We start from the raw sequence: 15,728 nt of genomic DNA, 5'->3' as shown, positions 1-15,728 counted from the left end.
ATCCTTTTGACAATCTTCTGACCTTTTTGGCATCTCAGGCTAATGCAGTGGTTCAGCAGCATTTCTTGGAGTGCTACTGAGCATGTCAGCTAGTGAAGCAGAATAAAGAGCTTCAGAAGCTGTTTGAGACTTGCCATGACTGGGTGAGAGGTATATGTTTGGGGTGGAGGAAATGGAAGATTAAATGGTGGATTTTTAGGACTGACAAGCCCACTAATGTCCTATCAGATTATCAGTGAGACCACACTGAGCGGAGTAAGAAAATAGGGTAACAGAACCAGAGTATATGCTTGTACCTCTTTTGCTTTCATATTCAGCCTGGAAAATAATGTGTGATTGCAATGGGGGAGTTTGGGCATACATGTAGGGAAGAAGGAAAGAGCAGGAATATCTGGAGAAGTGATAGATCCCTTTCCGGTTTCCATTTAATGACTTGAAGAAAGTGTTGTAGAGTAACCTAGAAAGCAGATTTATATTGGTCTTACTCCAAGAAACACGGCATTTATACATATAACATCCTGTTTTCCTTCAGAAGCACAGTGTAATGGTAGCAAAAAGAAGTGTATGTAATTATTAAACAACATTGGCCATTTTTCACAACATTTTATGGTAAATTGAAGATGTCTTTTAACTACATTAAGGCACAACTTATTAGTGTACTCTTTTTTTGGCAAAGATCTCATAGTAGTCATATGGGGTGCATTGCTCGTCTGTTAAGGCAGTTCTCTCCCCTGTCAATGTTGCCAATCAAGAACTCTTGTCAATATAAAGATAATTATGGATAATCATCCGTGTATATCATAAGTATCTGCGTCGTCTCAGCATTTACCTTACACACATATTCACTTGCATCATCTCTGCCCATACCTGCTTAGCAAAAATGGTTATCTTGAAGTAGTCTGGCAGAAAACACCTATTGCAATTTGTCAATTAAAAACTAGTATGATACAAAATACCTCTTACAGACTAAAACCTCAAGGAAATAAAAATATCTTGGACTTCTGCCCACTGAAACAAAAGTCTTATCTGAAAAAAATTAATCAAAATACTTATCTATCAAATACAATTGATTTGAAACACAAAAGAGCAAGGTCGAGGTACATCTGAAAGTAACTCCCCTGAATGCTATGCTGTTTAAAATGCAGATGCTGCTTTATTGTATCAGCTGTTTTTGAACTGCAGACAGTAACCCTCTCTTTGATATAATCAGCACCATGTATAACAAGTTAATCCAGTTGTCATGTCTGTATTTTCACAGAAAGTACTACTTCTTATTAAAAATATGTTTTCAACCAGCAATGCAAACAAATTCTTTCTCTCTCTCTTTTTTTTAATAGCAAATACCAGATGTATCACCAACAGGCCGTTACACAACATTGGTCCCTCTCCTATTTATTTTAGCTGTAGCTGCAGTGAAGGAAATAATAGAGGATATTGTAAGTATTTGATAGCAGTATTTTGTAAATATCTTTAAAATTTTCTGTAGATCTTACAAAAATTGAGTTGAATAATTCTGTATTGAACCATTCTTGCCTCTGGATTCTTTTGAAACTACTTCAGAAGGTAAAATGTTTAGAATATGGTGTTACAATTTGGAAGGATGTTTACTGTACATAAAGTGACAATAACATGGAAAAAACAGTGACTGCTGTGTTTATTGTTAGATTGTTTCTAGTCAAACACTTCTCAGTAGTGAAGTCAAAGTATATTTTTCAAGTGTGAACTGGAACCAAAAGTTCCACAGAATGCAGTCAAGCCCTGAATATTACCAATTTTCTTTAAAAAGGGTTCTGCTGAAATAAGACTGGAAGCTATTGAGTTAATCTCAGGTGAAATCTATTTTAAAACCAAATAATCTTTAAATATTTATTTCATTATGAAAAGAAAAATCCTGCATGAAAAGTAGTAGAGTCATTTATTCACACTAATTACACTTGTGAGCTGGATTTAAGTTCAATCATCAGTGAGATACTAGAGTAACGTTTTATAGAAAAACTGTGAGAACTTTTGGGTTGAAGAAGTTAGGATTAAACCAGCCTTCTCATTATCATTTTCTTTTACTTCATTATTTAAGATGCCTTTAAAAAAATATAGAAGCCCTTGTGAATTCACTTGAGGATCTAGGAGGCTGCACAGCATTCAGCATTTTCTGACATCCTCCATACCTAAAAAGGGACGGATTTTTGTTTCACGATGAAGTGATTCCTGACCTTTCTAAAAAGTGTCTTTTAGAAACATTATGATATTGCAGAGTGCCTTGTCCACTACAGAAGCAGTGTTCCCATTTTTCATACAGTGAGCTGTTCTCTTGATTTTTGGGAAGGGTTGCAGGTAGCATGGTCTTTGCCTGCACAAAAGTAGGAAGCTTCCTGGCAGGATCAGTTTTACTGTGTTTGAGCAGAATTACGATGTGTGTGGGAAACATGATCAAGTATAAGAGTGGTGAGCTGCAAAGAAGCTGTAAAATGGAGGGTGGTTGGTCACATGCTGCCTTTTCAGCTGATGCAGTCAATTCAGGTCTTCTGCCCAGTATCTTCTGTGGATGCATAGTAAGCAGAAAAAATTGATCCCCTGGGCAGTATGAAGCACCTGGGCTACAAAGTTGAGTCATAGAATCATAGAATTGGCTGGGTTGGAAGAGACCTCAGAGATCATCAAGTCCAACCCTTGATCCACTACCGCTGCAGTTACCAGACCATGGCACTGACTGCCACATCCAGTCTCTTTTTAAATATCTCCAGGGATGGAGAATCCACTACTTCCCTGGGCAGCCCATTCCAATGCCTGATCACCCTCTTGGTAAAGAACTTCTTTCTAATATCCAACCTAAACCTCCCCTGGCATAATTTAAGACCATGCCCTCTTGTCTTGCTGAGAGTTGCCTGGGAAAAGAGACCAACCCCCACCTGGCTACAGCCTCCTTTCATGGAGTTGTAGAGAGTGATGAGGTCTCCCCTGAACCTCTTCTTCTCCAGGCTGAACACCCCTAGCTCCCTCAGCCTCTCCTCATAGGGTCTATGCTCGAGTCCCTTCACCAGCCTGGTTGCCCTCCTTTGGACCTGCTCCAGGACCTCAATCTCCTTCCTGAACTGAGGGGCCCAGAACTGGACACAGGACTCGAGGTGTGGCCTCACCAGCGCTGAGTACAGGGGCAGAATCACTTCTTTGGACCTGCTGGCCACGCTGTTCCTGATACAGGCCAGGATGCCATTGGCCTTCTTGGCCACCTGGGCACACTGCTGGCTCATGTTCAGCTTCCTGTCAATCCAGACTCCCAGGTCCCTTTCTGCCTGGCTGCTCTCAGCCACTCTGTGCCCAGCCTGGAGCTCCCCATGGGGTTGTTGTGGCCAAAGTGCAGGACCCGGCACTTGGCTGTGTTAAACCTCATCCCATTGGAATCAGCCCAACTCTCCAGTCTGTCCAGGTCCCTCTGCAGAGCCCTCCTGCCTTCCAGCTGATCCACACTTCCCCCCAGCTTAGTGTTACCTGCGAATTTGCTGATGATGGACTCAATCCCTTCATCTAAATCATCAGTAAAGATATTGAACAGAACTGGGCCCAATACTGATCCCTGGGGGACTCCACTAGTGACCGGCTGCCAACTGGATGCAGCCCCGTTCAGCACCACTCTCTGGGCCCGGCCCTCCAGCCAGTTCTTAACCCAGCACAGGGTGCTCCTGTCCAAGCTGTGGCCTGACAGCTTTTTCAGGAGTATGCTGTAGGAGACGGTGTCAAAGGCCTTGCTGAAGTCCAGGTAGACTCCATCCACAGCCTTCCCCTCATCCACCAGTCGGGTCACCTGATAATAAAAGGAGATCAGGTTGGTCAGGCATGACCTGCCCTTCCTAAACCCGTGCTGGCTGGGTCTGATCCCTTGTCGTCCTGCAAGAGAGTGATGTTTCTATTAAATATTTTTGATCTCTTTTGCATTTCTAGTATTTGCTGCCTAATAGTCAGATTCTTCTTAAATGCCTTTGTTGCTTTATCTTTACATAAACAAAAACCCTTTAAAAAAGCTATAAAATCAATTCATGTTCTTTCAGATATTTTTAACCATTCTGCTCTTAATGCATACAGACTTACACCATCTGTCAGTGTCTAGGCACATATAAAATCGAGGCTGTTGCGACTGCACAAAGTGTCCTTTTTAATTTTTTCTCATCCACTCGCTCCCTTCTATGTCATTTGTTTTTACCATTTTGCCTGTGCAACTTGAAGTGTACAGTTTGGCATAGGGGAGGGCGGAAGACAAGGAACAGCATTAGTGTTTTCATATATATCAGCTAAAGCAGTAAGGTTCTCATTATCAAACACTAGAGAGATCCCTAAAGGCAATTCAAATACTGGTTTTCTTTCTATTAAGTTCAAGTTACCTCAGCATGCAGCTAATTCCTGCTGTATTTAGTTGAAACTGAGTGAGATGAAGGAGCTGACTGGGAGAATTTGGTTGGCAATTTAAAACCTGTTTGTGTTTATATATAGCTGATGGTAACTTCCCTGATTTCTCATTTGCACAGCTGAGTTTCACAGACTATAGTCCACGTAAAGGACTTGCTTTAGTTTTGTAGTCAAACAGGTACGAAATTTAATGCTACCTGCTGGTTATATCATGCAGGAATATTTGGCTGACAGGCAGCTGTTTTTCCTGGGAAAGCTTACCACTTACTACGTAGTAAAATATTCAGTGTGTTTTCCCTTAACCAATAATTTTCATTATGTCTTAGTTTCTTTACATAGTGAGAATCCAAGATCTCCAGGAATGGTCCTCTTCATGTATTATTAAACAAGATTAAAAGGCTCTTGGATGAGAACTTTATATATAGATACCAAGAAATATACTTATCAAAATAGTAGTTCTAGCTCAAAAAGGAAAAAGTTCCTTTTCTGGAGTGAAATCCCAAGAAGCATAAGGTGGTAGCAGAAGAGATTATTCATGAGCATCATACATTTTCACTGTATGCTTCAGAATTAATAGCAAAATTTGTGATATGCAGTGCTAGATTAACAGCTATTTGAAATTATTTTCATTGATCATAGCTCAGAAAGCAACTGACATCAAATTCATTTCTCAAGCTGCTGGAGACTCTCCCTATGGGTAAACAAGCACCTGCTTTGGTCAGGTTTTTGTGTCTTCCCATTTATTAAAGGTTATGTTTCTGTAAAATCAGCCATCTTTTTGAAAGGGAGTCTGCTGAAAATCTGTGAAAATCTGGTAAATAGTAATACCTCAAGCCTTTGCAAAGTGATAAGTTGACCTTTAAAGAGCTGCTGGCTCAGAGCAATACCAGCTTTTCATTAGAAATAGATCTCATAAATGGCTTCACTTATTTTTATTTCAGTTTACAGGACTGCTTCTGGTGTTCTTTGTATTTCAAAGACATAAGTTCTGTAGCTCTCTTCAAAAGGCTTTCCTAAAACAGTTAATTCTATTTAAATTAATTTTCCAAATCATGTTCCTCCTCAGAAAGAACAGAGTTCATTACTCTTAAGAACTGAATTTAAACTCATAGTCTCTCAAGCTCTTGGAAGCTGAGTTTAGTTATACTTTGAAAATGCCAGTGGTCTGTAGCTGCATCAGAATGTTTCTCACAGCTGTATTAAAACTGAGAGACATCATGGCCTGTTTAGGGTGGAGTTGGAGGGGTTTGTTGCTTAGTGTTTGTTTGTTACTGTTGCTGAAGTTTGTGGGTACCTAAGTGGAGTCCTATGTTTACACATTCCTTGCTTGAATTCAGATCTGTGTGAGAAACCTGTAAGTAGAATGGTTCTCTGATCTTTGCTCTGGTAGAGTTATCTCACACTTCCAGGAACCCCCAAATTTATGGAACACAAATACACTACTTCCTTATGTAAGGAACTTGAATACTGATTGCACGCAAGAGGATGTTTTAGTACAGCATGAGGGTTAGCCTGGAACTGGGTGTGACTTTCCTGATGATAATAAGTAATAAACCATAGTCCTGTTTAAAATTAGGGTTTTTTTTAATTGATGAGTGGGAGGGCATAATTATAACATAGGGTTTTTATCTAAAGTGTGAAAGGTTTGTCATGTCAACTCAAGTCTTTAACTACTGTGCAATTTCTAATTTAGAAAAGGCATAAAGCTGATAATGCGGTGAACAAGAAACAAACTCAAGGTAGGAAATTTTTTTGTTTAAGCCTATGGATTGTGGTTTGGGAGTGGTTGTTTTTTCATGCTAATGTAATATGAACTGCTGACAGGTAATTGAGTGGGAAATTGCTTATGCAGAATACTGCAAAATTTGAAATCTAAACAGTTGACATAACTATTTCCAGTCACACTAGCCACACAAAATGGTATATTGTCTCAATTAGGTTTATGACATTGCTAAGAAACTTCTAACATTACTCATGTAATGCAGGTGATGCTGTAATTGTTATAAGATCAGAATCATCACTATATTTAGTGTGCCTAGATTATGAAGAAAAGTGTGTGCGTTTCTAAGTACACACTTTTTTTTTCTTCTTTTTTTCAACTAGCAAATCTTGAATAATTTAGTTCTCAGGCTGGAAACTGTAGTTGAAAGGAAAAGTCAAAGTGGTGCTGCTTCGAAACTGGGAATAAACATGAAGGGAGTTATTTTGAGTTTGTTTTATTCTTAATATGAAATAAGTTTTATGGTTTAGTTAGAGATTCTGAGATACTGACCCAGTATACCAAAACCAAAACTTTGGAATACAGTTGTTTTAAATTTTTTAAATAAAGAAGTATTAAAACAGGGGATTATTTTAGCTCAGAAAATGGGAGATATGCCCTAAACACACTTGTCAGATAGGAAGTCCAAGTTTAAGTTCCTGCTTTGTTTCTATTTAGCTTTCCGTGGCAACCTATTCTGAGGTAGGCCTCTTTTGATAGAGCTGGTCCTTTTTTTTTTTGCTTGTTTTTTAGTAGCAGGATAAATGAATCTCCTATGAATTTGATTGCAGAAAGTGTAAAAATAATAAAAAGAGGAGACTCTTACATATAATCTCTTTTTAAATAAATAAACAGAATATTTTAAGTATGTAATAATTGAAAATAACCAGAATTGTTTAGTACTGCCAACCACTGGATTCAAAGATCTAAACTTTAAAGCCTGCCTAAATTGTACATCATTTTTTAGGTGTACTGTAAAACTTACAAGGGAAAGAGAACTTACAGACCTACTGAGCATGTGGCTCAGTATGAGGTACAGAGAGAAATCTGTTGATTGAAAGTACTAGGAATAGAAATATCCTGACAACAGACCTGGAGAAAAATAAACTTTTACCTATACTTAAAAAACCAAAGAAAAGCATATTGTAGACATCTGAAATCCTTTCATCAAGCATTCATATTTTTTGAGACTGCAATCAGCATGTCTAGGTTGCAGTGAATGTTGAGGTGTCTTTCCATTTTTTTTTCCCCAGAGTGTAAAAGTTTTAAATTAATAAAAGACTTGGTTTACTGTCTTTTTCACTTCTTCTTCTTGATTTCCTCTCATGAGGCTCTTTGGTGACTGTTCCTGAATGTTCCATGCATGCAAGAGTGTCTTGGAAGTTAAAAGTGTAATGAGGATAGATAAAATATTGCTAGCACTGAGAAACAGGTCTCAAGCTAAAGCAGGATTCAAATAAGTACAAGTGATCTGAGTGTACTGTCAAAATAATATAGAAATGTATTGACAAAGCAATAATTTAGATGTTAATTAGTATAGTTCTCTCACTTTATTTTCAGGTATTCAGCACTTCTGCAACCCTGAAATGTGTTGATATGCATGCTCTGTCATGTATCCAGATCCACCTTTGGCTTTCTTTTGAACGTACAAAATTGTTAATGAAATCACATGAGCATGGATAGATTCCACATATGGTTTCCCTTCATCTGTCTGTTCCATAAAGACCATCTGCTTCTCAGCCTTAAATTATCTAAATTCCTATTTATACATTATTTTTGCACAGGATTTTGATTTTTTAGGCTGCACTGGAGATGATTTTTGTAACCTCAGGCTGCATGCATATACAACAGGACACTGTCAGACACTGCCTTGATGGAATGTGCTTCAGTAGTCTTCTGTAGGGAACATAGAGTGGGATTTTGAAAGTTAGTTGTTGGAGATGGCTGAAAAATAGGAGCTACGAATGAGAAAGCCAGGTTGCAGAAAGACTTTATGGCACAAGTGCTCTTACTATTATATAAAAGGTGCATAGCAACACCACTTCTTTTTTGTTTGAATAAGAAAATGGGGTTAATTGAATCACACTGTATGTTAATTGTGCTTAAAAGCTTATTGGATCAAGTTAGGGTTAGGCTACTCTTGAGATTTTGGGTATCACAGCATGTTTTCATGCTTCTGACTAATCCATTTGTGAGCTGATTTTAACCAGCTAAACCAGCAGGAAACAAATCCTGAAAGAAAAGCTAACAGTTCCCTTCCCTTTAGTGCTCCTGTAGCCAGCACTTCTGATGAAGCCCCTGGCCATCTCTGGCAGCCTATTTACATTTCAGAGCTACAGAACTCGACTGACAGTGATTCTGCAGTAGCTATTGGTGGAGTTGCAGGATTGCAGGGTGTATTTTAATCCTCATCAGTCCTTTCCTCTGGTTGATACTATGACCTCCCAAGCAGTATTGCAGACACAGGGGGATGGAAGTAGGTAGATGGTGGCACAAATATCTAATGTTTTGAGTTCTTTAGCACAGAATTACAACCAGTCCTTACTCAGGATCTATAGCTTTCCACTGAGAGAAATGGTTTGTCAAAATAGATTTGGGGTAATAATCAACTGATTGGTGAGACAGCCATTAAAGTATCTTGCTTACTGTATGAAAGGGACACACCTCCATTTACCATTGCCCCGAGCTTATCAGTGCTAATAAGTTTGGAGGAAGGAAAGGTAAAATAATTTATCTCTTTCTAAATGATTATTCAGAAAGTTAGATGACTTGAAAAAATCATTTTGATGTGCAAGAGGGGTCAGTCTGGACAGCACCTAAAGGAAGACTGAGATGTAAAGGCTATGTGTGTTCCCAGATATTGACACTTTTAAAATCAACACCTGCTTGTGTAAGAATTGGAACCGGATCAGGTAATTAAACACCCTGACAGTTTGAAAGCTGGGAGACAAAGTGAAAGAGAACTATCTCTTGGAGCTGAGTATTGAAACATAGCAATACATTTTAATGTCATTTTCTTTTTGACCATCAGTCTTCAATGGCTTTGTAACTAGTGCTAATGACAGTAAAGTCACCTTTGTTATTCTCTGAGAACAGTCTTGGCAATTAACTGGTAAACAAAGCATGGTCTTTGTATCATAGTAGCAATACTTAAAACTAGAGTAGTGGAGCATGCTTGTAATATTAATTCCTGGGAAAATCTACAGTAAATCTTATGCTAAATGACATGGATTGATTTGGGGGATTTCCAGTGTATTTATGGAGGAGATGACTGCAATGATCCAAAAGTTCTCTGACATGCCCATGACGGTGGGAACAGCTAAATCATAAAAAGCCTACTGGTGACTGAGTCTTTTTGGATGAACCTCATCAATACTAGAACCAAAATTCCCCCCATAATTTCATAGTTTTCACTTTGGAACTTTTATTTCTGTTACTAATTCATTTCAGAAAACACCATATTATCATACAATTTGTATCGGGTTTAATTGATTCTCAAACCCTGTGAATTGTTTTGATTGACTGTAATTAGAGCCTATGGTACAAAAACCATTAAACAAATATGCACTGTATAATTGAAATGTTTTACTTGAATTTATAGAGACAAATCATTCTGTAAAATGTTGTGTAAATGACTGTATCTGTATGGCTTTTCATAAGGAATCTGACATGCCTGTATATTGCAGTAAGACTGTGCAATTGGAGAATTCTCTTTCCTTTTTCTTTTTTTCAGTACTACGAAATGGTGCATGGGAGATTGTCCACTGGGAAAAGGTGTGTGTTTGTGCTGGTGCCTTTCAGAGCACAATACAGATTTAATAATTGTTTTATTTTTTTCCCAGCAATTGTCATTGATTAGAATTAACTGGTATGATGGTAAATACATAATTTTTATTAATACTTGTCTGCTAAAGTGTATTCTTAAGTCTAGTCAGCTTTGATGGCATGAATCAGGCAAAATTGCCATTAAATTGTGGGCTTTAAGTTCAGTGAAACATAACTTGAATAATATAATTGACTTGAGAGTATTCACATATGGCAAAATTATATGGTTCCTTAGTGTTATTTGGCATGCTATGGTAGAAATTTCTTTCTGGAAACTGGCCAATTTGTGTATTTGCTGATTTTCTTTGGCATGAGAAAGAGTTCATGAGAACTTTAAAGGCTGTGATTTAGTAGTTAGGAAGGAACTATTAAAGGTAACTTTGGACTAAATGTTATGCCATCTATCTTGTCCCTTAGTTTTATTGGTTTCTAGACTTGAAAGCCTGAAAAAAACCCAGAGTAGTTTGGAGGCAAGGTTCAGATGAAAATGGATTATGCTTTTGGAGAGAAGCAAGGGTAAGATAAGATATACAGTGTGATGCAACAGAATTGTGATCTCAGAGATTTATTTCTTCTTTAAGTTAACTTCAGTATTCCAATAAAATATTGTACTATAACTAGCAAAATAAAGAAATGGATAGAGACAGTCAAGGTTAGCCCTATTAAAGAATACATTTCAAAGAATTCCAGTGAACTTTGAGTACATAATATCTACAGGCTTCTCTAAATGTGTGGGTTTTTAAGTCTTTCTAGCAAATTCAGCAGGTAGATATTTGCTATGCTTAAAACAAAGGGATAACATATTTTGTTTGAGGCCATTAACCAATTCCCAGTTTTCTTTCAGGTAGATGTTGGAGATATAGTTATAATAAAAGGCAAAGAGTATATACCTGCTGACACTGTACTGCTCTCATCAAGGTAGAGATGCCCACTGATGCTTATAGTGTAGAGGCTGGTTTCTCTACCCTGCATTTATTTATTTATTTATTTATTTGTGATTGCTCCAAGGAAATAAGGAATAAACAAAAAAGCTGCTGTTCTGAAGTGTAGTCTTGTGATGATTTGGGCATTTATCATTTCAGGCAGTGTTTCTTTAAACTTTGAAAACTGCAGTCTTAAAATTGCACTGGCATTCAAATTACCCCTAAGAAAAACGTAGTATGGTATTGGATATAATACACAAAAGGTTGATTCTCTGTATAAAAATTGGGCCTCAGGTGCTTTATTTAACCAGGTTGATTTTTTGAAATGTAACAAATTGCATTCTATAAACTTAAAAAGGATATATTACAGGGAACAGAAAATTGTTTAATGGGTAGAGTTGCCAATTTGGTAGCTGAATCAGAAAAAAAAAACCATGAGGTGTGAACCATCAAATTAGCATTGTCTTAATGAGCTGAGCATCCACTCTGAACATAATCAATTATGTCTAATTTCAGCACTGAAAGCAAGACAATTAGCCTGTAATGCTGTGACTCTTTTACATGGTCAATCACAGGTTGTTTATCATCATTTCCTTGGACAGTTTTGTTTAAGAAATCCACATATTATGTGGAAGATGCACATTTTTCAACATCTATTTGATCAGGTCAACAGTTGACATATTCCTAAGAATTTTTTTAATTAAGATTATGTAAAAATTTCCACTTGTATTTTGGTTTATTACTGCATGTTTACAACACAATTTCTGTATTCTTTTCTGGCACAGGCAGAAGCATTATTGTAATGTGTATGATTATGAATAAGGTAGAAACCCTCTATAGCGCCACTGAAGTTCATGAATCCACTTATACCTCCAACTAATAAGCTTAGGTTTTCCTGCATTTCTATGACTGGCTATGGTGTAGAGTAGCACATTGTTTATTCCATGTTCTATTTTATCTCAAAATCAAGTATTGCTGTTTCTAAAACACTTCTGTTAAATTATTATCAAGTGTAAAGTTGTTGACAGATAATACTGTAAATTTTGCCCACAGTCTTTCTTCAGCACTCTACTTGTCATAACTTCAGATGCTTTTGTATTGAGTATCCTCTATAAAACTTTCACTTTCTCACTTCAGTTACATATATAAATTATATTGATGCTTCTCCACCACCATCTTCATAGGCAATACATGATGCAGCAAAAAGTTGTTCTGCTGGCTGGATAACAGCTTCTGTCCTGCTAACCCTGGTCTTTTGCAGGTGAAACAGATCACATCCCCTCAGAGCAGCTGTGTTACAGCCTTCCTGAGTAAGCTTTTAAATTTGAGCCATTGCCTCAATTCTTTTGCCCTTTTGGATCTGGAGGACACTTAACATTGCAGTGTTCTCGAGCTGTAGTTTACACACAGGAAAATTCCAACTTCCTGCTTAACCTTTTTTCAGAGTCTTGTGACCTCCTGAAGGAATTCTACATCACATGTTGATAAACTGTGTTATGAGTCAGCTGATACTGGACTTGTTAGAACACAGTGTGCTAACCGTGACCATTACTCCACTTGAATTTTCCTGTCAGGTTTTCTTCTAGAATCCACTTTGCAAAGGGGACTCCTTGACTTGTGGTAGCTTTTCTGGGCCCAGTTCAAGCACCTTTTCTAGCTAAAATTTCCTTTTTAGCTGTGCTACTGGGGTCCAGAAGAGCATCCTGTGCTACTACATTACTTCTAATTCTGCCTGCATACTGGCACGTGCTCTCCTTCACCTCTCATCTCCATGTGGTATTTGGCCAGGAAGACAGTCTCATCAGTTTTGCTTACCTGATATTTATTGAAACCTTATCTTAAATAAACCTTATTTGTTGAAAACTTATCTTTTAGGCTTCCGTAGCAGTGTGAACCTGTGGACCTGGTTTTAATTCAAGCTATAATATTTGGTTGTTTTCTACCAACAGTAGCAGTTTCTGGAAAATAAGATCTTAATTCTTTTAGGAAACTATACAGTACTGGAAGGACACAAATCTTTCAGATTTAATCCTCTTTGGTTCTTCCTAGTTGAGTGTAAATTGAAATTTACAAACCTGAAACAAAGAAAATATTTTTAAGCATGTCTGTGTACAAGGGTTCTTGTCACCTGACTTCTGAAAAGTTGGTGGAAAATCTTTGATTGTTTCCTTTATGTTTTTTAATTAATATATGGAGTGGCTCAAAAATTTTTAGCTGAGAAATAAGCATAACACCTTTTTATTTTTACCATAAAATATCAAAGCATTCTGCAGCTTAAGTTGGTGCCTTATGGTAAAACAGTCCAGTTGAAAATGTTCTAGCTGTTTTATTTCTGACCTGATTAAAATAGATTTTGAAAAAATTGACATCAGACATTTTAATTAACATGTATTGTTTGTATAATAATTTCAAATTCTGTCTTTTTGTCTTTGTCCTTTTTTTGTTTGTTTGTTTTCTTTTTGTTTTGTTTGTTTGGGTTTTTTTTTTCCCCTGTCACTTATTTTTCTGTTCTAATCATTTTCAAACTGGGATGTGTAGGTGGCAGTAGGGGAAGTAGTGAAAGTGACCAATGGGGAACATCTCCCAGCTGATCTCATCAGTCTGTCATCAAGGTTAGAATACATTAGTTGCACAGGATATGTGTACGTGGGTCCTCGTATACCAAATATGAAGAAAACTGCCATATTGATAATCTTTGCTTTGCTGTTCACCTTTCTTCAACAAAACCCACACATTTATAACAGAAAGAGTTTGGCTGATAAAAGAACAGATGATTAAAGTATAACTACATGGTAACACTCCAAGAAATGAAAATTTGTTTCAGTCCTCTTTACTTTTACATTATCCCCATGAAATTTTATCAGACAAGTTGTCATCGAATAAGCATACAGTGTAACATCAGGATAAATATGTTTAAATCCTTAGAACAAATTAAGAAGAATATTAATGTTTATACCCACCTAATACTTTCAGCAAAGACTATAGTTTAATGTTCATAGGACTGGTAGAGGACCCTCTGCACAAGCTTGGATGTTGCACAGTCTCTGCTGCATGCAATGGCAAAAGCAGCCCTGTTCTTGTGTTTTGTGACAGAATGCATGTTTTGTAGGCAAGTCAGCTTTTTGCTACTGTCTGTACTGTTACTGCACTTTGGTTTTCCCTACCCAATCAATGGGCCTGCCTTGATCTAACTGTAACTTACTGACTTCAGAGGTCACTCCTGTCTGCTACAATAATTTCAATTAAGCATGAGTCTCACTTGAAATGTCTTTGCTGCCTTAGCCTGTTTTAAAAGTGCTTCACAAAAATACTGTTTGGTTTTTATTATTATTAACAAAATTCTAGAATTGTATTAATGTTTTATACAGGTGATTCCATCCAAACAACTTAGAGGTCAAATACATTTTTAGAAAAGTTTGCCAAGCAAAAAACGCTAGCAAGCAACTTACGATAACTGATTTATCACATTTTAGGGCTCCTACTTTACAAAAATGTATTACAATATCTGTATTTTATTCTGCAAACATTCTAAAACTAAATCATTATCAGTAGCCACTGTGTCGTTAAGAAAGAAAATTTTCTGAAACGTTTGATACTTCAACCTCATGTTAGAAAGAACAAAATTACTAAAAGAGATGTAGAGAGTAAACTTTTATTCTTTTAGCCTGCAAGAGGTTTTTATGACTCATTTGGTCCTTTAAAGGATCAGAACTTCTATCATAGGTATAAGTAGTACCTGCTTTGTTCTCATGTCCAGAAAATTGGAGCTGACTGGAGTAATTCAGAAATCCTGACCTGGAAGACCTGTTCTTGTTTACTGTCTGCTTGTAGAGAAATAGTTTTGTCTTATATATCTGTTTTCCTAGTTAACACTTCTGTAAGGGTTGTATTATGATTTAGTCAGAAAGTGGTTTACAAAATATAAAATCACTGCTGTGTTACACAAGAAAAAATTGTACTGAAAATTGTAGTGAATGGTACTGAAAAACTTAAATGCCAGGATTAAGCCATTTACCAGAATGTGTCAAATAGGTTAACTGTTCAAATAGTGACGTATAATCTAATGCATATGTGTAATATAATTTAAGTATAAATGTAAAACTTGTAATTTGTAAAAAAAGCTTTTTAAATTGCATAAAGAGACTGTGTATTTCTAAAACTGCTTTATGTTACACCTAATTTAAACTTTTTAATAAGGAAATCCTTTACAAGAAAATTTCTGTATCTAAACTCCTACCATCTATAGCAGTAGGTAGTATGTATGCCCTGCACTTGTGCCTGTATCTTATTCTCATATGAAAACACAGAATACTTTTGCTGTGTACAGCATTTTCATCAGTGTTTTATCTAAGAAGATGGGTTTTGGCAAACTTTTCTGAAAATGTAAAGTACTGTTGTTTTTTACAGATCTGGCTGTAGATACTTCTAGTTCTGAAGATTTGATAAGAAAAAGGAAAACCTGGTTGCATAAATAGGTTTTAAAAGATTATAGAAATACACAGATTTTGATATAATTTAAAGATCTTTTTTTCTTCATAGTGAACCACAGGCAATGTGCTACATCGAAACCTCTAACTTAGATGGTGAAACAAACTTAAAAATTCGACAGGTAGGAATTTAATTTATGAGAATATTGCTAATAGTATTTTCATTTGTTATTGCTTGAAAAACATTTCATATGCAGTATAAATATCAATGGCCATTTTAGAAGACTTCTAGTGGTTTGAATAAAAAGCTGAGGGTTACTGGCATCAAAGAAGGTTTTGTTCAGTTATTCAAGTGTAAGAAATGAATGGTTATACTAAAACCATGCTTTGTGGGTT

General features: G+C 36.7%; 1 protein-coding gene across 3 annotated transcripts in view; it reads left to right on the top strand.

Annotated features, from left to right (window-relative positions):
• ATP8A1 (ATPase phospholipid transporting 8A1) overlaps positions 1-15,728 on the top strand; it is a 97,479-nt gene that overhangs the window by 13,213 nt on the left and 68,538 nt on the right. For 2 of the 3 annotated variants that reach the window (XM_030449746.1, XM_030449747.1), the window contains exons 4-8: positions 1,338-1,436; positions 6,092-6,137; positions 9,891-9,931; positions 10,827-10,900; positions 15,445-15,514. In XM_030449746.1, coding sequence (XP_030305606.1) covers positions 1,338-1,436; positions 6,092-6,137; positions 9,891-9,931; positions 10,827-10,900; positions 15,445-15,514 — 330 coding nt within the window. Of the gene's footprint in view, positions 1-1,337; positions 1,437-6,091; positions 6,138-9,890; positions 9,932-10,826; positions 10,901-13,443; positions 13,518-15,444; positions 15,515-15,728 lie in introns of all 3 variants that reach the window. The other variant, XM_030449745.1, reaches the window with a different exon arrangement.

Source organism: Calypte anna, chromosome 4A (assembly GCF_003957555.1).
Source record: "Calypte anna isolate BGI_N300 chromosome 4A, bCalAnn1_v1.p, whole genome shotgun sequence".
Classification (NCBI taxonomy): Eukaryota; Metazoa; Chordata; class Aves; order Apodiformes; family Trochilidae; genus Calypte; species Calypte anna.
The sequence above is the reverse complement of the archived record's forward strand: the minus strand, read 5'-3'. Positions and strand labels throughout refer to the sequence as shown.